At 34.0% G+C, this 26,398-nt stretch overlaps 1 protein-coding gene across 1 annotated transcript in view; it reads right to left on the reverse strand.

Moving 5' to 3' along the window:
* Positions 1-26,398, reverse strand: part of CSMD1 (CUB and Sushi multiple domains 1) — a 1,237,849-nt gene that overhangs the window by 65,184 nt on the left and 1,146,267 nt on the right. Inside the window, exons 50-52 of the mRNA XM_075086937.1 lie at positions 23,705-23,890; positions 13,511-13,705; positions 9,573-9,746 (exon numbers count right to left, since the gene is read on the reverse strand). Coding sequence (XP_074943038.1) covers positions 9,573-9,746; positions 13,511-13,705; positions 23,705-23,890 — 555 coding nt within the window. The remainder of the gene's footprint in view (positions 1-9,572; positions 9,747-13,510; positions 13,706-23,704; positions 23,891-26,398) is intronic.

The raw sequence follows: 26,398 nt of genomic DNA on the forward strand, positions 1-26,398 counted from the left end.
CTTCTCCAACCCCCCTGCTTGAGCAGGGACACCCAGAGCAGGGGGCACAGGAACGCATCCAGGTGGGTTTGAATGTCTCCAGGGAAGGAGGCTCCACAAACTTCCTGGGCAGCCTGTTCCACTGCTCTGGCACCCTCACAGGAAAGAAGTTTATTCTCACTTTCTGCAGATTCTGTTGCAGATCTGATAAATTTTTCAGAGAAATGTCTGGAAAATGTAAATTTCAAACATCTGAAATTAGAAATAATTCAGTTTCATTTCTAGAAAACTGAAACTTTTAACATGGATATTTTTTCCCCTTTGTCTTAATAAGGTTGCATTTTTCCTCAGAGAAGTGTGAATTAAAAGGTCTTTAACTCTCGAACCCATGCTACTATTTCATCATAGAGTTCTGATTTCTCTTATTCATGATTCGCCTTGGACTTTGTAAGTAGTTCTCTACTCATAAATTAAACATGGTTGGGATCATTCTCTGGCAGAGGCCAATAGTACATCCATATAATGAAAATCTCTTGCCCTCTGGATCAGCAAGGCTGCTAGGAAGCTGCCTACCAGGATCAGTACTGGTTTAAGCTAACTTGAACCATTCTTGGAAACTGTCTTGGAGAATCTTAGCCAAAAACATGTCTAGGCATTGTTCTAATAATTTAATAGGAGAGATCAAGTTTCATGCTCATTTGTATGTCCTGGTGTTGTTATTCGAACAAACATAGCCCTTACAAGTATCCAACAAATAACTGATTTCTCACTAGCAGGTCTTCAGACACTAGTAGACAGATCCTAAGGCTAATCACATTTAAAAACAAAACAAAAAATAAAACCAAAAAAACCTCAAAGGCTCATTAAAAAAAAACACAAAACAAAACCATAAATAATATCTGTCGGATCACAGCCTTCAAAAGAAGAAACACTGAGTTATTTCAGATGTGTATATATGTCCCACTTAGCTATATTAGCTCCTTTACAATGCCATTTAGGCCCCTATTTATATTTATATATAATAGAAATTTTCTCCAGTCTAATTTAAAGTCTGCAACATAGAAAGCAGGTTTCTTCACCTGAAAAAAAAATATGCTACAGCTAAGTATATCTTATGTTCAAATATGTCCTAACATTTAGCTCCAGTTTCTACAATTAAGTTCATATTTGTTTATTAATGGCTTTTAGTAATGAATCGTAAAAAGATTTTTTGTTTCTGTTTATTCTTTCCAAATAATAATTACCTTTATGTTGTATTCAGCTGATTCTTAGCCAAACTGACATATTTAATACCTTTTCTGTGCTTACAAATTTGTATTCATGTAAAAAATATAATAAACTCTTTTTTAGATTGCTTTCCAATTAGGTCAATACACTTCGCAATAGCTACCTTCTTCAGCTGTATGAAGGCATGAAAAGGAAAGAATGTGTACCAGCACTGTTTCCTCCTTAGTTATATCAGCTTCTGTTAAACTTTATAGAACTCATTGCCCCAGGGTAATAGCACTCTTGGCACTAAGAAAGCCAAGTAATGATTTTATTCTCTCCAGATTCTTCATTTGGTTTGAAAACAGAGTTGCTGAGCAGGAAACTATTTTGCTTTACTGATTAAAGAGAATAAAAAAGTTGACACTGGTTAATTACAAGTGGCAATAATTTAATTTGAAACTCTCCTAAGTCCTCATTTTAAGGTGTGAGAACAGGGACCTGAGGCTCATGACCACTGCTGGAATGGGGGTGCGTGTGATATTCTGTTTCATGCAGGCTGTATCCACCAACAGCAGGCTTGTTTGTAGCTTAGCTTCTTTGGGACTGAAGCCCCTTTAATAATGTTAGATGGTACATTTCATTTAGACTTAATGGCTGTTCTAAAACCCGAGAAGTGTAAAACACATGCCACTTTATTACCTTTTTCATACATATAGGATTATTATAATAATATTAACTGTAGGATTTCTTATGTCTTTGAGGAGACATTATGATGTTGTTCTGTAAATTTGTGGAAGAAAGTATGAATGTAAGCTTTTCACACCCAACTTCTTATCTAGCTATTCTTCCCTTGACAGGGCGGATGGCAACAGAGAGTAACAAGGACATTGAAAGAATATTTTTCTCCTTGAAATGTCTCATGAAATAATTTACCTCATTATTCTCAGTCTGAATTAGTAATATGATCCCCCTTATTATTTTCTCTCTTCCAGCGTTGCTCAGCCTCTACTTGTCTATCACATACTCCAGCCCCTAGCCCCTTAATGGGCCCTTCCCCCTGACTTGCTTCCATTTCTGACGTTTCTTGTACGGTGGAAGACACAAAACTACACAGAGTTTTCTACATGCGTGCTGAAGAGGGAATAATAACTATGACCTGCTGACTACGCTGCTGCTAAAATAGTCCAGTCTGTGATCTTTACTGCAAAGCCACTTTTAACTCTTGTTCAGCCTCTCCACTTCGTCACTTGGGTTGCTTTCTGTAAAGTTTCTTTCTACCCAGTCAGTTCTAAGCTGGTACTCATGAATGGCATTATTCTAGGAAAAGCGCAGGATTCTATATTTGTCTTTGTTGAAATTTATGAGCTTTCTGTTGGCCCGTTCCTCCAGATTCTCAAGGTCCCTCTGTCTAGCAGTACTGCAATCCAGCATATCAACTATTCTCCTACCATTTGGTGTCATCCTCAGACTTGCTGAGGCTGCACCCCAACACGTTATCCAAGTCACTGACAGAAGCTGGATAGTATTGGCCTCAGTATTCATCCTCAGTATCCACTGGCTACTAGTCATACTTTGAATCATGAAACACTACCCTCAGAGTCTTGTGGTCCAATTAGTTTTCCACGCATTTTGTAGTCCCCCATCCAGTCCCTGTCTTCTCAATTTGTCTGGAAGGATACTATGGGAGACTGTTTCAAAAGTTTTGCTACAATACGAAGTGAAAGAAATCTGCTGAAATCAACATGTCTTTTCTGATGACAATAGGATTATTAAGGTTTGCTTTCGGTTGTTCCATCCTGTCTGTTCCCAATTATCTTCTTGTTTTCCCTATGAAATGAACTTAGTTCCTAATACGTGCTCCCTCAATTTTCCAGGGACTGAGGTGAAAAAGCTAGGCTCTTGCTTTCTTTGGAAATCTGATGTTTTACTTGGGATTTATTCTAGAAATTGCCATTGTTCTCACCTTTTAAGTATGGTAGAAAGCAGCCTTACAATGACATATCCCATCACTTCAGTCACAGATATTAGTTCAGTTTAAGTAGTTCCTTAATTGATTCTCTCTACCGCTGTACCATCTCTCCCCCCTAACTGTACTACTAGGAGGAAAAAGCTCATGGTCTAGCTAACTAACCTCTGGCCTAGATGAACCATGTACTAGAGCAGAGGTATACCTTAGTTTTAATCAGAATTTCTTCTCCTAAATAAAAAAATTCTGCATTGCTCTAAAAACTCAGGCACCAGGACAATTCTGAAAATTGTCATTTGGGCAATTGGGACAATTGCAGATTTCAGGAAAGGAAATCTATGAAACAGATGCAAAATGGGAAGAGAAAAGCTGTATTTATACAAAATAGAATGGAATATATTTGATCTTTTAAAACTTTTCTAGACTTATATAGTGAAGAATCGAAAAGCGATTGCTGCAGGAAAGCCAAACACAGGGAACACAGGAAATTTTAAGAAGAAAGATAGCTAAGATGTGCCAACTGGCATAATGTAAAAATACAAAGTATCCTCTTTCTCATAAATGGGGATTTAACAAGTTGCTGGACTTATTATGTGAGTCATTTCATTTACAGATCACTCCAGCTAGTGGATTTAATTATTTTTCTGGGAATTTTGACTAATTTAGATTAAATTTTCCAATAACTTAAGAACTAAAATAGGCACTGCAATAACACAAAATGTATGTAATTTTCTCATCAAGTAAAATTAGATTAAAAGAATATTAAGGAGGCTAATAGTGGATTTTTTAATAAAATATGGTCTCAAGAATTAGGGAAATTTTTCACATGGCTCAAGGTTGGTTCAGTAGTTTTATTCTAAAACACCTGGAAAGCAAGATATAAATAATTCTATTTAATAAGATTTTGAAATATAAGCCAATATGACAACATCATACTGCAGTTTACCTATGAGTTATCAATTACAGAATCAGATTTTTTTTCACACAAGCACAGTCAGCAGTGGCATTTTTTTACACTGACAAATGTAGAGAATTATATATATTCTAGAATTACATAAGATATGGAACTCTTTTTTTGAAAAAAAGTATGCTAAAAATTTATGAAAATGGCATGGAGTAAATTTTATTAAGTTTAGATTTTATAGTATGTCCTTGACTTGTTCATGTATAGTTTTGCACCTTGAAGTCATAAAAGGTCTGCAGAAAAATACCTATTCAGAAAAATGCTTTTGTCCATGCCAGCAATAATAGAGATGGAGTTAAGTAAACTCTTAAATGCTTCCAATTTGATCTATGCCCTACATGTATGTAAGGTCGCTCAGACACATAAAACATGCACACAAACATATGTTTTGTGATTTATAGGTGTAATTATTCTTGGAAGAAAAAAAGGGGAAGAAATAGGAAATATTAGCAGTGTGAGTAATTGAGTGAAAATGAAAAATATTTTGCCTGATGATTCACATTTATCCTTGTAAAACTAAGAAAAAATACATATAATACTCTCTACCTCAAGACTTAGGTCTTATATTTAGCCTTGGACTCATTAACTACAGTCATTGGTTTTAGCTTTCTTTTGAGACAAATAATAAGGATTTGACAAACCATTTCCTGAGATACAGAAATTAGTGTACTCAGCTGGCCTGAAATCATAAATTCATTCTACACAGACCAGTGGGTAACATAAAGTGATACCTATTTTCATCTATAGCTGTCCTGAATTACATTCATGCAGGTACAGTGTAGGTAAAAAACATCTCTGCCTCATTATCATTCCTTTGAAATAGAAAGGCTCATTCAGAGCTCCCTGGATGTTTGCCTCCTGATTTTCACAGGCTTCAGGTAAGTCCTAAAGGCACCTCTGAAATAAATTTGGTGCATGCTGTCCTTGAAATTTAGGAATACACAACTGGCAGCATTCACATCATCTAGCTTTAAAATTTACGAATTTACCTGAATTGCTCTCTGGAGGAGCCTGCATAGTTCCATTGACCTTGTTGGGAATTTAGGATCTTAGATTGTACTCTAAATTGCATCTAAATTAGGTGCCTAAAGTACATGGTGTGAATATCCCTTATGTGAGAGAATGTAAAGAGGCAGAAAGGGGTTTAGTAGCAGAAATACAACCATCTGCAGCATGCATGTGCTAACTCAAATTTAGAGTTTCATACTCAGAGCTGTGCAGTATTTCTGGCACTGAAGAGCTTGTCTGATTTTGAAATAGCAAAGACTAAATAGTGATTAACAACTTTCCAGCTCTAAATGTGATCTTTTTTTGTCAAGTGATATAGATCCATGCATTTAACAGTTCTAAGCACAGGGCTGCATTGAACAATGCAATCAATCTGATAGATCAAATTGAAACCAAAGTCCACCAATTTTTTTTAGAAAATGAATTGGGAAGACAATCATAAGACAAGCATTGCTTTTACTGCAGTAATAGTTCCTGCGAGTCCTGCGTTCATTATAAGTGGGTATAGATCTGTAGAAAGAATTTAAAATGCAGATAGTCAGGATGAACAAAAAAGTTATTACTTATGACCAAGAGGGTAAGATAATAGTAACAGATACCAATTTCAATGCAAATTTGTTAAAAACTGAAACAGACAACATCCACCACAGACAACACTCCAGGAGAAGAAAAGGATGAATTCATATAAATGAAAATCAAGATGTATATACAGAAAGCCTTTCTTAACTATGAGATCTAGTAAACTTATTAGCTGTTTTCCAAAGAGTTAAAAGCTTCACTGTGTGTAGTTTTTAAACACATCTTCAAGAATAAACTGGTATTTTTCATTATGTATCATCTGTACTGATCAGGTTTTTTTTTTCCATTGCTACACTATTTGAATCGAAATTTATGGCTACCATAGATAGTTAATCTTCTGGGTTGTTCAGTGGTAAAATATATTTCTCAGTAGTTAGAATAGAAGAAAAAAAATATTTTCCAACCTTCCATGGACAAGAGTTATTTATAATATAGAGTACCTTGAGATTTGTATATTATTTAGTTTATATGTGTTGGCAGCCAAATTATCCTGTGTGTATAGCCTTTCAAAAAAGAAAAGCAGTACATAAGTACTAAACACTATTATTATTGATCAGATGATGAAGTGGTATTTCAGGTTAGTTAAAATGAGAGAATGTTAACACATCTCTTTATGCTTGAAATTATATGCAGGTGTCAGGCACTGTACTGGCAATGAATGGTATAACACACTGCAAAAAACTGAGGAGCAGTAGCTCTGTTTATACAATATCATTTGCATGTTTGCAACAGAAGAAGGGGCTGAGTAAAATACTCCTACACATGCAAATTTGGGTCTGTTGGATCTTCATAGTTGCAGTTCCAGCATCTTGTTGGGCAGCCTCAGTCCAAGGATAAGCTGACACCATCAGGAAGCTGATGTATCTTCATGTACAAACTTCTTATATAGTTCCATTGTGGAACGGGTGAACTTATGTCTGTGAAAAAGTAATGCTGAAGCATAGCATTCCCCTAACCAGCACCTCAATGGAATTATTTTTCCTAGGTGAAAAAAGATTTACTGCTCTAAATAGCAAAAGAGATAGTAATTCAAGTATACTCCATTTATGCCATTATTTCCTACATCAAGATGACATCATTCTTAATACAGCTTATTTTAAAATGAAAAATGAAGTGTATGGAATTGAAAATACATCAAGCCAGAGAAGTGTTTTTCCTTTTCAGAAAATTTGCCAAAAACAGCTACATCTTGCTGGGAACTCACTAATAACAAACTGCTATTTAGAAGCTATGTTAGCTCTATGAGTCAATGGTCACTATTTCTGAACACTCCATATCTTAAGAGATGGCACACTGTAAAACAATCTTCACATAACTGTTGCAAAATGAAGGAATCAATCAGGAATACAGGATTAAAGGTTATAAAATCTTAATTCAGATCTGAATTACACAATCTTATGCTATTTTTTCTGAAAGATTCTGTCTTCATTTTCCTTGCTGCTGCAGCCTAGTGTCTGAATTGAAAGAAGAAAAGGCAATCAACATGGCAAGTAGGACACAAAGACTGAGATTTTATCCCTGTCTCTGAGAGAGGACTCACACATTTCTGTATTTCACTTATACCCCATCAAATTGTCTGTTCTAAACTGATGAAGAATAGAGCTAATATGCAGCTGATAACTCCACATTCTTTTTCATCAAGGTTAGATTATTATGCTTTTGTCTGTTAGTGCATTACTGTCTTATGGCTTGCAACCTGTTTCAAAATATTTTCTCTAGAAGTATTTTCAGGCATTAAAGACCTCCAGAAATGCAGGATGTTGTTACTAGTTTTCTGGTAAAAATCATGATTATCTAATGATACTTGCTATTCATTTTTCTTAATAACCTGCTAAGATTAAATTTATGATACTTGAAAATTGTTTTTTTGAAGACACAATTGAGTTCCTATGTGGTCCCATCATGGCTGGTTACTGTGATGCAGATGTTCTTCTTTTCTTTTAATATAATATTCCACCAGGGGAATGTTGCTGTGTTTTAAAATGCAGCTCTGATTTTCTATGTTTTGCTCAGGGGAATTGTAGCCATTTCTTTCAGTTTTGCACCTTGGTGAGAGCATGAACTCAAAGCTCAGTAACAGCAGATACCCTTTATGATGGTACTATGAGGTAACTTTGCTTAGAAATTTAAGGCGAAACAGCATAGACCACCCACTTACCACTTGCATCTATAAGGTAATAAGCACCAGCAACCTGATAGGCCAAAGATCATAGGTATGTCTATCTAGACGAAGAAAGACAGTAACATTTGATATTTAGAAAGTTAAGAATGGATTCAGCTGTCCAAGAATGTTCAGCAAACTTTTGTTATCAGTTCTTTAGGTATATGTAAAACTTCTTTCTCACGGATCCATCCTGACACTGACTTATTGTAAATGTAGGTGTCAGGTTTATTTTGACTTTGTTCATGGAATTGACAACATCAGGGATTCTTCAGAAAGCATGAAGGTTTGAAGAAGTGAAGCTTATAAAAGAAGTTTTTTAGTTTTCATTTAAATTAATTTCTTCAGATAGGACAAAGGTATGTTGCTCCTCATGATATACTGTAAAACGTATCTATTCACATTCTTTAATGGGATGTTTTGGAGATACCAAGGTCAGAAGAAGATAACTGGCGTTTTATTTTTCACACGCAAAATTTTCTTGTTAATATACCTTTTAAAAACTTACTGTTTCTACAGAGTGGGGGGACAAGGGATTTTATAATTTAGAAAGAAATCAGCATAATTTATTTTAAAACATTTATTTAATATATTTAAATGCATCTAATTAGTCAAACATTGCTCTAGCCTACTGAAAATTTTACAAGAAGTGAGTTCCAGATAGAGTACAATTTCCAACAATTTATGTTGCAGCTATTACCATTTCCTTATAGAACAATGTTTTTACTGTGTCATGGATAATGTTATCTTAGTTACTCTAGTTGGTTTTGTTGCTTTTTTGTGTTTTTTTTTTCTTTTTCAGTTAATGAATTATTTCCTCTGTAAAATTAAATTATTGCATAAAATAGGTTGTCAAACTGTTTTGTTTAAAATGAACTAAATAGGCATGGTATACTATGTGTTCTGCTAAAAGGATTTGGCTAGGCAGCAGAGACGGAATCTGCTTTTTAAGTGAGGTCGAACTCTGGAGAAGAAAGAAGAGATTCCTCCTTTCCTGAGAGTAACTGAGCACATTCAGCTGAGAGGCAAGAAGAAACTCTACAAAATAAGGGTAGACAAAGCAAACAAAAGATTACAGAAATAAATATCCTGTCCACAACTAGGAATATACCCACTGCTGACCCTCTAAGGTGACTGAAAAGGAAAACAGTTTTCTTGTGTCTATATTAGAAGTGCAAACCAATATGAGTGGATCTGAAAAATGAAAGAGTTGGGATGAGAACTTAAGGTCCAAACTGTATACATCTCAGGGTTTGGAAGGGTGTTGGTTTTGCTTTACTTTGGGCTGTCTCTTGTCTGCTTCCATTAACTGAACACTCAACATGCTGAAAGCTCATTTATAGTTGGAATACACCAGGAATACTCTTGTACTGACGCTAATCTTCCAGCTTAGTTTCAACACACACCCTGTGACTGCTCCACAAAGCAAATCAAAGTACTGTAAAGGTGGGCAATTGAGTCACTTAAAACCCTCCTGGTCCAAAAAGCATTCCAACATCATCAAGTACAATTTAATTTCTAATAAATAGTTATATACTAGTAGTGCATTATAAAATCATATGCAATACACAATATTTTTTTATTTAAGATAGTTTTATTTGTCATTGACTTAAAATTTTTGTTCCTTCACAAGAGCTGAATTCCAGTACTTGATGCTGTGTTTGATTAAAACAAAACATAAGAAATAATGGAAATGTGTTTTATACCTAGGCATTGGGTTTCGGTACCACTCCAGAGACCATTTGCCAAGCATTCTCTCACGTGAGAACCAACTAATGTGTATCCAGTGTTACAGGTGAATATTGCAGTAGCTCCATACACTGTTAAGGTTCCAATCTTATTTCCATTTGGTGGAGATGGAAGACCACCACAGGAGATAACTAGGAAAAAACCCAAACAGAACAAACTGTAATACAAAAATTTGTTTCATAATTGCAAGGCAATATACCACCTCATATTTTCTTTAAAAGTAAATGTAATATGAATAAATATGATTGTATTCCACAGTATTATGCCTATTTGGCAGCATATGTTATAGATCTGAAAATTCATTAGGATATCTTCACTTCTTGACAGCAGCTTAAACACAAGCTGTATTTCCCGTTCTGAAACAAGAGAATTACATGAATGTCTGGGAAGGTTGTAATTATATTTGATGTGTACATACTCCTGGCCACTCCTCAAATATACCTTCCTGGCCATTTTAAATGTTATGTATGTTTAAAGATATTATATTTTTTTAACATGTAGTACTCTGAATTGTTATGAACTGTCTTTTTTCTTATTCCCCACTACTATTCATAATCATATAACATATATGGTAATTTACTTGCTAAAAATATAAATCTGTTTTTTCTTAAGGCTAGACTTGACCCATTATCACAGAAACCTTCTGTAGCATCAGCTGCAACCCACAGCTATTACAGGCACCACATGAAAAATTACCTTTTAAGAATGTATCAAATGAATTTAATTAAAATTATTCTGTCATGTCTCTTCTTTATAGAAAAATATATCAATAATATTGGAATTTAAGATGCAGACCAATGCCTTCAAGAGTTTCAATTGCATTTTACTATATGTTAGCATAATTCATGGGTTTATTTTCAAAAGCATGTTAATCACAACTAAACTTCTATCTGAAACCTCAAGGCCGTGTTCTTCTGTATTTTAAAAGAGTCACTATAGTAAACATGGAATTGGGTAGATAAAATCAAGTACATAACACTCTGCAGTTAACTCGGTCATAATCAGAATGCATGTGATAAAAGTTTCTTATGCACGTAAGGTTTCCAGTGGTGGATAAGACTCCTTTCAACTACAATCAAGTCACATTAATGTAATCTGTGGAGTAGCGTAACATCGTAACTTCTAATGCTAATGCTAAATATTACACTTATGCATATGCTAAAAAATAAAATTATTTTCCTAAAATGCAATAGAATTAATTGTTCTAAACATATTACAAATGCTTTATTATTTTTAATTACAGTGATTCTCGTTAAAAATAACTAAACTACATGAATAATAAGCCACCTCATGGTTTTTTAGGCAGCTTTTCAGCATATTCTTAAACAAATAAAATAAATTTACTCATTAGGCCTCTCTTAATCCAAACGTTTCTTAATCTGATGTTTTGCAATTCCTTTAGATATTATTCACAAGCAGAGAATAATAAATATGATATAAATGTCTTATCATCAGTGTTTGAATTAGCTGTCCTGCTGTTTTAGAAATATAAACAGCTAGAATCTATATTTATATAACCTACCTGTAGTATTTGAATGACAGACAGAAAGTAAACAGTAGACTTCTCAAAATACTCTACAGTGTATTTCTGGATCTTAATGAACTATATCCAGTGGAAATAATACTGAATATCTCTTTGGGGATGAAGTTCGCCATAATTAATTCCTGATCAGTCCTCTATCAGAAGGCAGAATAATGCACCTGTCTTATAAATAAACTAATGTATCTTCTTCAATCAGCAACTCCTAGGGTTTCTGTAACTACCTAATACTTTGCCCATATGCATTTTATTTACATAAAAATTCTGTAATTGTAGAGGTTGGTCAAGGACTAACTTTTCAAAGACTTCTCAGCAGCTGAACAGTAGCCATGTGTTAGGCAACAAATACAAAACCAGTTTTTTTAGTATGTGTTCACAAAAGGAAAAGGGCACAATTGCAGTTAATAGAATAAAAACTCACTGGTTTTAAATCTGAAAGAAGATTGATATATCTATTACTGGTTTATAGGAGATATATGAGGGTCACCTTATTTTTCCAACCGAATATTTTCAAAAGGAAATTTTCCCAAAACAAAGCTAACAGAGTGAAACAGAACCAACATAATTCCACAAACCATCATAATTTAGATAAGATCACATACAGTGCTTTCATGTATGTATGGCATACATATCACTGTTACACGTAGCGCTCTCAGCATTTTTCTGAAAACATCTTAAATAATTTTTTTATATTCTAGAAAATAAATATTGCTTTATATTATTTTTAGTTAAATGGTGTGCATCCATCTTCGTTCTCTTTTCTTTCTTGCTCTTTTCCTATTCTAGCTTCGTTCTCTAGTACAACTCTGTAAACTCCATACCTTAGGTTTGTAGCCATACACTTCCCACTACTGATGAGAGACTGTGTCAATTTATACTTAATAACCCTTGGGAGTGATTCTGTACCATCTGAGATGTCTTCAGGTGTTCTGTCTAGCCTCCAGCTGCTGTTGAAAAAGGTTGAGAATCTCTCCCAAGTTCTCCTTAGTATCTGCCAGCTTAGATACTGTAATTTGTCTCATACGGCATTAGGATTGCATATTTAGGCAAATTAATTTTGACTTCTCTTTGTCACATCTACTAGTCATGAAGTGGCTGACTTTCACACAGTTGGCAATCCATCTGTATGACTATATCATACTGAAGGTTTTGCTCAGCCATCTATTTGGAATATGAAAAGCTATATTCATTTTGTTATCACTATCACAGAATTGTATCAAATAATTTTGGTACCATTTAACATAAGGTATTATTGACATGCCTGCAGACTTAACAGATTTTGACAGAGCAGAATGTTCCTCTTCCCTTTGCTTAAAAAATACCAGAAGGTATGATTTAGTAAACCGTTCACCTGATCCCAAGAATTCTTTCCTACAGTGCTGCCATAAAAATTCTCTTATTGATTCAGCTTGTTTCAGAATAGCCATTGTCAGGTATCTTCTAACATTAGAAGCTTCACTTAATCTAGAGAAAAAAAAAAGTCACTTTCTAAAAAAATAATAAAGCATCTCTTTCAGGATGAAATACTAAATTTGAATATCTCACTGAAATGACATACTCCTCTGAAAAACTGAATGCCTAAATTTTACTTGCACTTCTGCTTAGCACGCTAGGCCTGTCAGCTAGCCACTTTCCTTCAGATGCTGGGATCTTCTGTGCTGCCCTGGCATTGAAAGAGAGCCTGTAAGTACTACCAAAATGTAGGAAAGGTTTCTGTTTTAAGAGCAGCAGAACCAACAGATGTACCAAATATCTTCTCCAACCAAAGCAAATAACATCCTGGGAAAAAAGAAGAAATTAAGTTTTGGGGCGATTCATTAAGACTCTGATACTGTAACCCTTGACAGCTGTTTGATCCCACTAAGAATGCCAAGGTTCTTTAAATATTTAAACATCCAAGGTCAGGGCTGATGTAATTTATGATACTTTTGTATAAGACATTTTAAAAGCTCATATATATGTTTCTCCAGCAGCATAGTTTTCATGCTTCACCCAACAGGTCAAAGCAATATCATCTTCTAATCTAATTCTAATCTGGAATCTTCTAAAGTAATAACATTATCTCCATAGTATTCTCTAGATACTTATGCACTACCCAGTTGAATAAATCCGTAGTCAGACATAGATGGTCATCCAGATTGATCTTCTGATGATTCTTCATTGACTCTTGTATGAAATATATTGTACTTTACACATAAACACTTTGAATCCACTAATTTCAACAAGTTAATGAGAATTTCATATTTGCTTAATTACAGATTGATAGCAATTTTTTTTTAAATTTTACACTATTTATAAAATAAAATATATGTATTAAAAAGCATAGGATATTCTGTAAACAAATATGTTCCTTACCCTTACAGCTTGGCCTTTCATTGCCTACACTCCAGGTTCCATTAGTCCTGCACTGTATGAGTCTTCGACCCAATAAATAATATCCAGGACTGCAGCTGAGCATGACTTGAGCTCCATACTCATTCAGTGACCCAGAAACCAGTCTCCAGACAACATGTTCTGAGAGCAGAGTCTCTATGCTGGGGCAAGTTACAGCTGTGAAGAAAGGACACTTTAATATTAGCATTCTACCCCTAAGTTTCTTCACAGAATATATGCCTTCCCTTACTGGCAGAAGATTTGCAATGTGGAATAGAGCATACCATAAGCTTTTTTTAAATACAAGATCCAGGAAAAATAATGAACATCATTCAGTGAGTGTTACAAATTAATATAAAACAGTATACTATAGGTATTCAGGAAAATTTTTACATTCCAGTTTACAACACTTGACATTAAAAATGAAGATAACATTTAGAGAGATTTTTAGAGTTGTTTTAGTTCTGTTACTTTTAGCATTTTGGATTTGTACAGAATGCAGTTACTGCCAGTAGACAAGAACTGTAGTTTATTTTTTTCGTAAGGCTTAATATAGCTACCAACCTTATAGAGCATTTTAAATTATTTTTTGGTTTCAGATTGATGCTCTGCAATTCAAGATAAAGTACAGAGAATATTTACCATATTGACATGAATTCTATCTTAATGTGCCTATGTGTCTGTAACAATTAGACTAATTTTATGAAAATATTTATTATTATTTTATTTGAAAAATAGCTGTATTTGGTGTCTTATGTCATGTTGTTTTCCTGCTATAGAAAGTCTGAATGAATTAGTGACTGTTTATATCCCAAAGAATATTTTAGAAAAAATCTACTACCCCAGGAACACTTGAGAAAAGCTATACTTTCTGAGGAAAAAAACAAAAAAACCCCATGTAACAGAAATTTAGGTCCTCTGTTTCCCTTATAAGTTGCTTAAAAAAAAAAATTGATAAATTTTCTAAATATATGGTATACTTAGGAATCATTACCTCTGATTTTTGTACAATATACTCAAGTCACCAAACTGTTTAGTGTAAGACAAAAGCATTAGAAGGAAGTGTGTAAAAACCCCAAACTATACTGAAGAAATAAAAAGAAGAGTCTGATTCCCATTTATGTTATACTAAATTTAGAACATGCTACCAGGGAAAGGACTAATAAAGCTGACAAATAATTATTACATATTCTGTAGACTTTACACTGTCTGAGAGATATAAAGTGATTTTGTCATGAGTGTGAATGTGTAATGAAAGAGACTAGTTCAGGCAATTACTGAAATACAGGGAAAGTGATCAAAGACAATTCCTGTAAAAATTTAGATTTCCACCACTATTCAGAATACCTTTGATAATGCTAGAATTATACTTCTACCTTTTCCAATAATTACCTTACCCATGGTAAATTCTATCATCTAGAAAACACAAAGCTGGCGCTGTAGCATATCTGCGAAGATGTATAAGAATTTATGAAGAGGAAATCATCTGAAGAACTTCCAAATGACAGATTATAAGGTTACATTGAGTTGAAATTGTAGAGTATTTTCTTAGATATTTTTCAGTATATCTTAGGAAGGATTGCCACTATACAATCACTTTGAAACTTAATAGTTCTTCACTTCAGCCTTTACAACAATATTCTGACTAGTTATGAACAGTTTACCAGGTTAAAGGAGGACTTCCTACTTCCTGATATAAATGTGGTACTGATACTAAACTGTGTTTCATAGCTACTCAAAGATTATAAATTATTAACCAAGAAACGTTTTTTTCTTATTTGTTGTTAAATACAGTAAACATATTAAAGCACTTCACTTAACAACTTGGAGTGAATATCATATAGGTCTGTCAGAAGACAGAAAATATTCTAAACAGGTTCTTAATACTCCTCAAATTTAACATTTTTATCATCTCTTCTTTCAAGCAATTAATTTATTGGTTCTTTCAGAGATTAAAGCAAGCTTCTTATTTAGTCTAATAGTAAAAATTTTAGTCTTAACCATAGGGGATATCTTAAGATACTTAGTGATAAGAAGCTCAGCTATTTCAGAACATGTAAATAAGCCACATAGATGTTTCCTCTCCTTACTGAGGTTAGTTATACTTTCTTTAGCTATAAATACTTAGAATATTGTTGCAAGCACACTTTACAAACAACTATCAGATTCTGATACATGATTGTACAATTTCTAATGGAAGATGTTACCCAGTACAGAGTATACTTGTAGACTGTGCTGAGGTAATCAGCTAAAACTGTTGCTTGAAAAATTTTAATTTTACAGAGGCTGACTTTGATTTATTATTTTCCCCATCCTTCAAGAAACAAAAAAGCCCTGTTAATAAATGTTTGATTTTGTGCACATAGTTTATGAATGACTGCATCAATTTGCCTCTCACTATGTCTCTCTTGCAAATTATGGGCTGGACACTATTTAAACTGTCATTTACATAGATGAAACTCTACAAGGGATGATCTCAACTTCTTGCGGATGTGAAGGTGTTCTCTTTTTTTCTCCAGGTATTTTTTTATAGAAATATTTGAATAATACCACTTTATATAAGAATAGGTCAGAAAACATACCTGTAATTTGAAATTATTATTAACATTACCCATTTTAATGACATGACAATCTCCATGAACTGATAATTCTGAGTAGACTCAAAAGCAGGGAATTCATAATGAGATATAACTACCATAAAAAAAGGAGAAAAACTGAGTTGTTCTATAAGCCCAGGTATATTTGTTACTCAAGACATGAACAAAATGTTCACTAAGGAAAATGTTCACCATATGAACAGTGACAATGACCAAAGATATATAACAAGATTTTTACAACTCCAACAACTAAAATCTAACAAGAATTTGTGCAGTAATATGCTCAGCCTTTAGTTTTAACTGCCCATGATTAATTCTTTGTAATTTTGTAACTTTATTTGCTTCCTCTTATGGTCAACAAACACACTGTACTATCAATATTTTCCTAGAATCTGAATACCAGAAGATTGACTCGTCCCTTTTAACGAGTTGCCCTTCTGCCTACAAGCCTTTGCTTGTCTTTGCTTATTGTTACATAAGCAAAAAAAAGTACATCTCGTGCTATTCCAGGAATATCTTGAATATTATGTCTCTGAATGCAATTACTTTTAAAGGGAAAAAAGACAAATACAATGTTTATAACAGAAATATATCTTAATTACAGAAACTTGCTATTATTATTTAGAAGTGTAATGGCATCTGATGGTTGCCATTCTTCAGCAGGTAGTTAAAAATCACAAAGAAAGGGAAAGGATATTTTTGTCTTACTCTACTGTGAATTTATAATACAATAATTAGAAATACATTGTCCAACTATACTGTTTTGACTAAATTCACTATTACCTTAAAAAAAAAAGCAAGATTAAGGTCAAGCAGTGCATTATGCTTGAGAAACTATTGTGGTTTAAATTCATGAGTATTAATAAAATAAGAAGACAGTAGGAAACCAAATAGCACCACAGGATCTAAGAACAAACGCCTAAGAACAAAATAGGATCACTTGAGCAAGTTGATAGTTTCAGTATGCTAGTAGGAAAAAAAACCACCAAACAAAAAAAACCACCAAAAATAAAAACCAGAGCAAAAAGATTAAGTGCTTCTTGTTCAATATATTTAAATGGGAAAGGCTTCAAAATCTCAAAATAGATAAACCAAAGGATCACACGGTATTCAATATCAGTGTGTCACTCCAGTCAGTTATTTCAAGTCAATCTGTTATCAGTCTAATATATTTGGCTTAATCTAAAATGCCTAAACTAATTAACTGGTTTACTACAGTTCACTGCATAAGTACTAACCCCATGTTACATACCAAACCTTGAAAAAATACTCCAAAAATTACTTACTGACCTCAGGATTTATCAAAGAAAATGTTACAATTATTGGGTATGGTGTTCTGAATGTCCTAGCTAATAAAAATTTCAGAAATTGCACAATATCTATGACGGGCTGGTGGTGAATCTTTGCCTATTTATATTAATAAATTCCTTTTTGTATTTATATTACAACTGATACTTTATTCCAGAACTACTTATGACTCATATTTCTGTAAATACACATTGTACAAACATGTTGAAATTGAAAACTATAAAAAAGGCTTCTAAAATTTTTAATTATTTTCCAATTAATTTCTAGATAAAAATCAATGTCTGAACCGTCACTATTATAGCTCAGCACAACATAGCTTTCAAAAATACCTATAACGAAGTCTGCAATAAGCACATTATGCAAAGGTAACATTACCTGTTTTTTAAAATGTTTGATATTAGAGAAATTAGCATAAACCAATGAAGGACCTGGTTTAAATCTTTGAATGAATATATGAAAGGAGCAATGGAAAAGAGCAATGAAGTTATGTAGTTACAGGGACCATTCCAGGCAATTAAAATGTTAGAAAAATTAATTAACCACAAACGCAGTTTCCTAGGTTATGCATCCACTTACTGCTATGAAAAGGAAAGCAAATAAAAACAGAGGCTAACAAGTTACCCTATTTCAGCAGTATTTCTGCTAATAAACATATGCTGGTCCAGATCTCAGCACCAACACACATGGAGTATAACCTATATGTGTACATTTTATATATAATAAAATATTGTATGCATTCAGAGTCTTGGTATATAAATTATGGTATTTTGCTTTAGAGAACTGGTAGGGTACCTTGGCATAATCAGAAAAATATCTAACATTGCAATAAGTGAACACATTCAGTCTTTAATCTTGTGAAGAGAAACATGGAAGTAAATCACAACATTTGCTGTCATTTTTTCAACCTCTGGCACAATATTTTAAATCAGTTTCCTAGATCTGGACAAAAAGCACAGATAGGGCACAGAACTGTTAAGTTCTGCTTTGCATTAACCAGAACCTACTTTAGTACTCTTTTCTGTATATTTCTTAAAGCAGCTTTAGGCCTGCAGATTTCCTATGGAACAAAAAAGTTTATACTTCCATTAATTTCAAGTGGTCAGGTGTCTGTACTTCTTTTTACTACAAGTCTAACAAAACTCTAAACATGGGCATTAATAATAATTATCATATTCTTAAGAATTTGCATTAGATACTAGCATGCAAATAAAAGTCTCCATTAAAAAAAAATGTTTCCTCCTGGCCCAGAGAACATTTCTTTTTGTGTTGCTCTGTCATGAAAAAAGCGATGTCTGACTTGTAAAAGAATTATGCACTAATGATCACCCTAGTTCTTCTAAAAGTATCATACATAAACTCTCCTTAGTGCAAACACTGGGACTGTACCAATTCTCAGACTATCAGAAGTTTCTAGTACTGGAATGCAGTGTTTGTCAAAGCAAACTCATTACTGAGATTTCTTTTCATGGAACATGAATTTTGGAACAAGAAAATACAAACTCTCTAAAAGTATTAAATTATACATACTAAACAAAGAAAGAAGTTTTCCTTTTCTTCAGAGCAGGCTTAGGATGACCTCCTTCATTGATTCAGATCTCATAACAATTTTTTCAGTAGTTTCCTCTCACCATGTCATGCATTTTCTACTACTGACACAGTGAGGCACAACTCATTCTTTCTAGTTTTTTAAATTCTTAAGAATGGCCTAAACAAACTGTTTCTCTATATTATTCAGAGAAAAAGTAAAAAACAGCAACACAGGGAGAACCCGAGACTTAGATGAGTATTTCTATTTCATGAAGAAAGTCAGTATCAGGGGTCCACAAATCAAAATCTATAAGAAAATACATTTAGTGACTCCCAAAAACTTAACTGTTTTTATCTGTCACCTTTAGCACATGAAATGTAGAGAGATAGTCCAAGTCACAAGGATGTTCAGGAAAAAATGTGTACTATTTCTATTCTGATTTCTATCGGTTTTGAAATTTGGTACCCAAACCAAAAACCCCTGTACAAGATAGAAAAGGAAAATTGCATCTAGAACACTGAAAAAACTAGATTTCTAAATCAGAGGAATTTCACAGGAGAAGGAGAAAGATATACAGGAAAAACAAGCACATGCTGAAAAACGTTTAAAAATACAAAAAATGTAAAAACAAAAGAAGTATCTCAGATGAATGGATTGACCCTCACCAACACCTTTAGATTACTCTGCTTCTTTACAAAGTAGTTATGGACACTATTCCGAGCATGAACCTCTTTATTCAGTAAATAACTTGGATATCCAAGTGCGGCTCTGATTTGAATTTAGGAAGAAACACATCTAAATTTTGCATCGATAGCTAAGTCCTTTTCTGTTTCCATCTTTCATTCTCTGCTTTGGATGACCCTATTTCTCTGCACTTGATGATATTTATTCTGAAGAAAGTGAGGCACTAAATAATAAGAATAATAATTAGTCACAAACAAAATGTAAGAATCATGCTATAATGATGCAATTTTATATAATAATAGCAAGAGATTATATCATCCAAAGGAGAGGAAGGAAATTTTGCCTGTGTGCTTTTCCCTTTTTAACTTGCCACTGCAAGAATCAGCATCTGTATTTCCATAGTAGCAGACAAAATTCAAATCACATTTGATGAAATGAAATAGAGAAAAAATTCCCAAAAGATTGTTCTCTTTCTTTTTTTTAATCTTAGAAAGATGAAAACTTATGACTTTTCACAAGAGTACTTTACAGGTGTGTAAAAATGCTGATGAGAGGTAAAACAGTGTTTCTGAGTTAACTGTAGTTACAACTTAAAGCCTTAATTTTGGAATGGTGCCTACACATCCTTTCCTTTCTGTTTGAGTGTTATCTAAATTATATGAATTGGGGTAAAAGGTATTAGATGCAGTTTATGTGGCATATATTAAGGGAAGAATCATACAAGCACCAGTACTCATCTATAGTTTGAGAATGAAGTTGTCTGATTACTTCAGATTTCTTGGATATATCTACACCTTTTGGATGGATTTGGTTTTTGGAACTGAATATCACACTCATTTCTATGACCAAGAGTAACATACTAATTTACAGGTTTCAGTAGAAAGATTTGGCATACTATACACAGTGTCCTGTACTCATATGCAAAGTTACTACTATATGGTCACCCTCTAAAGAGAGTATAGGCCTGATTTAAAGTATTTTCTAATAAAGGCTTTAAATAGCAATACAGATATACATCTCCAGTTCCCTTCATCATGTGCTAGAGTTCTCTATGTAGAGTAACTGAAACAAATTACAACTTTCTCATTCAGCTAAGCTTTCTTAATAGATATCTGTTGATTGGTATTTCATGCAATTAAATTTGATAGCCTAATGTCCATGATCCACCTGTGTCTTGCTGTATGACCAGCACGAATCATATTTCTCATAATTCAAATCTGATGTAAATAATTTTAATGAAAAGAAAGGAGTTTCAAATGTTTGCTGCAGGCATTATATTATCAGAGATACTTTACAAAACAAACTGCACTGATTTCAACCTTCATTTTAAGAGACCTGAGGATAAAATAAATTCATTTATTTACCATTTAACTTTCTGTGCTGTGTTTGCTGCTCATCAAGTCTGAGATGTTTCTATCTCTGGAGACTAAATACACTTATCCTTACAGCAGCAACACTACAAAAAAAAAGGTTGTTATGCAAATTGTCTAAGCTTTTCTTCACTTTTCAAGCAAGAAACAGTGGGTAAAGCACGCCTGCCTCTGAATAGCAATCCATTTTGAAAAAATTGACTGTAATATTGCCGTGTAGATATCTAGCATTTTAATTTAGCACTCCTAGTTTTAGAAGTAACTGCATTATTTGTCAAACAATATATTTTTAGAAAAAGAAAAAAGAAGAGAAAAGGTGTTACATACATTTTCTTAGGCTATTATAAATATTAAATAAAACTTTTTAAAGTCAAAAGCTTTTTTTACAGGGTAGTCATTGTCTGGTTAAGTTTGACAATTTCATAATACAAGATTTTTTTTTTTTCACTGCAGGTATGGTGTTATTAATTCAGTATTTTTAATCCCCAGCTAGGTCACCTGGCCTCTTCCCTCCAAAAAATTGTGTTGATATTTCTGCTGATTAATCATTCAAGTTATGTCTTTTGTACCTTGTCAATTTTTTCTGACACAATGAAGTACAGTTCAATACACTGGAGCACTGCCTTCCCTCTGCACATGACTCTGAATTCAGAGCATGTCTGTGTGATCACAGCTGGTTTTGAATAATCCTTCTTATGTACTCTGTGGAGCTGCTGTGTTCAGTTTTGGGTACTCTCCTTCAAGAAAGATGTAGATCACCTCGAGATTGTCCAGAGGACAATAATGAGAATCACCGGTCCAAAAAGTATGAAGAAAGAGTAAGAAAGAATCACAGCAAGACAGTTATTGCTACAGAATAGTTGACTGAGTGTATTGGGTGGAAGAATCAAGGTGCTGGTGGGGCAGGGAGGGGTGCTGTAGGGGTGGCTTCTGTAAGGAGAGGCTTGGGCTGCTGGACACAGCCGGTTCCAGATGACCCACCACAGGACACAGCTGAGCCAAGATAGTGGCCCTCTTGGAAAGTGTATTTAGGAAAGGATAAAACACTGCACAGGCAGAGGAGGAGTGAACAAAGAGTGACAAGCAGCAGAGGGAAGACCAAGGTCACAGAAGAAGGAGGAAGAGGTGCTCCAGGCACCAGATCTGGTGTTCTGCTGCTGCCCATGGAGCCACAGACCACCAGAGCATACATCCACACTGCAGCCCATGTTGGAGCAGGTAGATATTTTCTGAAGGAACTGCAGCCAATGGAGGACCCATGCTAGAGCAAGTTTCTCCTGGAGAACAACAGCCAGTGGAGAAGACCCATGCTAGAGCAGATAAAAAGTGTGAGAGGGAAGGAGCAGCAGAGAGGAGCTTTTTATAAACTGACCACAACTCCCATTCCTCATCCCCCAGCACTGCTTGGGGAGGGGGTAAGAGTCAAGGACAAAGAAGTAAAGTTGACCCTGGGATTAGGGGGAGGAAAGTGTTCTTTTGATTTTTTTTTTCCTGAAAGGTATTTAGCTCTATTTTAATTGGCAATGCATTAAATTAACTTTCCCCAAGTCAAGTCCTGTGAAAGTAATCTCTATGTCCTTATCTTGATCCACAAGACCTTTCATCCTATTATGTTCCCTGTTTCTTTAAGAGTGAGCAGCTGGGTGAGGGTCTGGCTGCCGCCTAAGCGTAATGCACCACCCTGAAAAAACAAGAGTTTTCAAACACCTTAAAAAGAATGAAGGAAGAATAGCATACCTTCTATTTGTTCACTGTGAATACAAAATGAAATAATGCTTTTACACTACAGAAAAACAGATTCTGGTTATATATATTAGGAAAACTTTGCAAGGGAAAAAAACTAAAATACTGAAATAGAATACTCAGGAAGGTCTTCAAGATTAGGTTAAATTATCATCTTTCAGGGATGCTTAGAATATCTCTTGAAGTAACTGTCAGCAATGTTTTCTAACAACTATTTGCTGTCAATTAATTCAAATAAATGAAAACCATTTCACAATCACGTGTAACTTCACAATTCTTATATTCACAGCATTTTAGGTTTTCTTTAAAAATAAGTTGAATTTTACTTGTTTGAAAAGCTAAAGTGCTTTTCAAATTCAGAATCTGGATTAATTCAAGATTCTATATTAACTCTCAAAAATTTTAAGTATAGTGTTATAGCAATTAATAATTTTAAGACTATGTCCTAATTGGTATTTCAAGTCATGTATTCAAAGTCAGGCTCAGTTAATTATTGCTTTCATCTAGTACAAAGACAGGCACTGGTAGCCCAATGCAAATGAAAGGCCATGTCACATGGTAGGGGAGTCTGCATTACACTGACTAGTTCTGACAGAAAGCAAAAATGAAGACTAACGGACTCTTACTCAGCTTAATTATCTGTGCTAGCATTATTTTAAGAAGTAGGGTTTGCTTCTATTCCTTTAGAAGTTACATTAAAAGAAATTAAAATTGGTGGTTGTAACTTTATACTGTGAAAATGGAGAAGAGTACATAATTCAGAATAAGAAAATATACATGAAACTGAGTTATCTAATAATGTTAATTGAGATTTTTTTGAGGATGATTATATATTCCTGAATGGCCAGTTCAGGGAGTATGTATACATAAAACTTAAACATCTCCAGTGAAGATTTTCCTGAGAAAGTTCAAGGAAAATATGCTTGAGAAATACATGCACACTTACATTTGCAAACAGGTGGCCTCCCTTTGTTGCTCCATAATCCATCTTCTTGACACACTGCTGTTGCTTGTTGACTAGATTCTAGCTTGAAGCCCTCGTTACATTCATATATCAATCTACTGCCCAAAGTGAATTCATTACCTATAACTGAGCCATTCCCAGGGGATTCAGGAATACCACAAGATACAGCTGAAAAGAAAGGAAAGAAAAAGGTAAAGAATTGACATTTTCTCATAAATTTTTTTAAATATTCTCCCACCACTGAAATAAGAAACATAGATTAGTAATTTTGACATATCCCAATGCATGACTACGGAAATTAATTTTCCATGCTATTTACAACATTCTGATAAATGTAGCAGTATTTAAAACATTGATAAACACTTTGAAGTGCATCTAATAAAGACAGACGTTTTGTAGATCATTATTTTTTTTAATCACTGTAGAGTCAGAAATTTCAACATAAGCTAAGGGCAATGGTTTATATGCTAGGAAAAAAATCAAGAAAGTGTCCAAAGTTATTTGGTCTAAGAAGCAATGAACTGGAAAATACTTAAATGCTTTCTAATAGTCTTCTTCCATTCTTTCAGGGTTTCTTTCTTTCCTGCACTACTGTAAACAAACTTCATATTTGTTTGTTCTATACATATAAAAGAATGTTATTTAGGAATTCAAGTTAACATTTTTTGTCTGATGAGGAAAGCACCTAAATATATGACTAGATGGGAAAGAGCTCCACTGAAGTTAAGGGCATTCTTCAGATATTTAAACATGTATTTATGTATTTGACTCATTCACTTCAGAATGCTAAATATTATGTGAATTCAGACTTATTATTTTTCCATATCATAAAGGAAATTACTTACAGAATTATTTTCACTTTTTTTTGCTCCATCTGAATCTCTCTCCAGACAAACAGTTATTGTCTCAAGCTCACAAAGTTTAATTTGCTGTCAACTGAAGGAAGTTTGAGCAGCATCTAGTTTTTTGGCTTAATTATTATTTGTTTTACAAGAGCTCATTACAGTTCATTTAACAGTATCTCAGAATATACAATATATACAATATGTATGTGCATACAGAATCACTACCTGCTTTAAGAATGGCATCCATTTATTACTCTTCAGTAAATAAATACACTGAATAAAACACAGCTTTGAAGCTTTCATTTCTAAATATTTACCAATAAAGAGTGTAGTTTTACAGATGAAAATGTCTTTTTCATGTATACAGTCAATCGTAAGAAGCAATTAAATGTTTTAGGAGTTAAAAAGTCCTTTGGGTACTTGTTCTTTCCCCTTGTCACTGTGAAGTTTTATTATTTTAATAAAGTCAAGATATTTCAAAAGAAGAAATGACAGCCTTTGTCTGAAATCTGTTAAACAGAGGTGAAAATAAGTATTTTTAAAAAAACCTTATTTTTATTATCATTTACCCAATTCAATGTAAATGATTAATTTCACAATATGTTGTCATGGTACCATAAACACAACACTCAAATTTGTTTTCAGTATTCCCAAATTGCCACATTTGATGCATTTAAATTAAATACAACTAAGTACTTTGCATATGATTATAATGAGGAAAGGTAAGCATTATAAAATGATGAATGGTTAGTTCATTTCAGTTGTTTTCTTCCATCTGGAATCTGTCAAAGTAGAATGGTAAGAATGTTCCAAAATAAGCTGATTCCTTTGCAACACAACTTCTTGGCACTAGTTGCACCCTAACCAGCGGTGCTCTTGCCTTCTCAAAATAGAGTATTTCTCCACCTGCGGGTAAGGGCTGAAGCCTCCTGCCACTAGAAGGAGTAGTAGTGGGACAGACAAGGGAGGGAAAAGTGGTAAGAAAGGGGTTCTGAAGACCCAGGATTACTGTTCTTAATGGTGTTAGAGAAAGTGGAGAAGGGGAAGGATAAAAGCAAGTTCTGCTGCTCCCGTAGCATCAGACCTTTGTATTAGGAATCATTCCCCACAAGATGACCACAGCAGAAGTGATGGCTTTCAGGCCTCTGGTGTACCCAGAATAGGCAGCTGAGCTTCATCTGGTTCAGTGCTCTATCTACTCCCCTAATAACCAGTTTAATCCTTTACTTACAACTAGAACCATTTCTGACCCTCTGTCACGTAAGCAGAATTTTACATTTGCAAAATGTCAATTTGCATGCTGAATTGCCAGAAAGTTAAGCTGTCAGTTTATTTTACATCATAAAAATGCCTATGCATTCACCATTTCCAGTCATGCTTACTGTGAAATGTTTCAGTGTCTCCAGAGCCTTGCACTATGTCCCTCCCTGTCCTAACAAGCCTCTCAGTTCTTTTCTGCCTTGTGGCAATGTTTCTGAATGTTTGATTTAACTTCTTGCCAGCTTCTTTTCCAGATCTCCTTTCTGATATCAAAACAACAGTCTCTGCGTTAAGTGTGCATACATTTATTTATATAAAACCAAAATTCAGAACTATCAGCCTATCACTCATCCATGTACATGTACATCTCTACATACAAGTGGACTTTATTCTAGTTCCCTCTAAATACTTCAAACATTAATTAACCTCAAATAATTTAGTGGTTTCTATGGAGCAAGAAGAATTTATTATGTCATGTGAAAACAAACAAAAAAAAAAAACAGGTCTGCTTAGTTCATGTTAGAAGCAAATACTTCTGTTACCATTTGCTCTTCATCTTTAGCAATAACCT

The sequence above is a fragment of the Phalacrocorax aristotelis genome, chromosome 3 (assembly GCF_949628215.1).
Source record: "Phalacrocorax aristotelis chromosome 3, bGulAri2.1, whole genome shotgun sequence".
In the NCBI taxonomy this organism is placed as follows: Eukaryota; Metazoa; Chordata; class Aves; order Suliformes; family Phalacrocoracidae; genus Phalacrocorax; species Phalacrocorax aristotelis.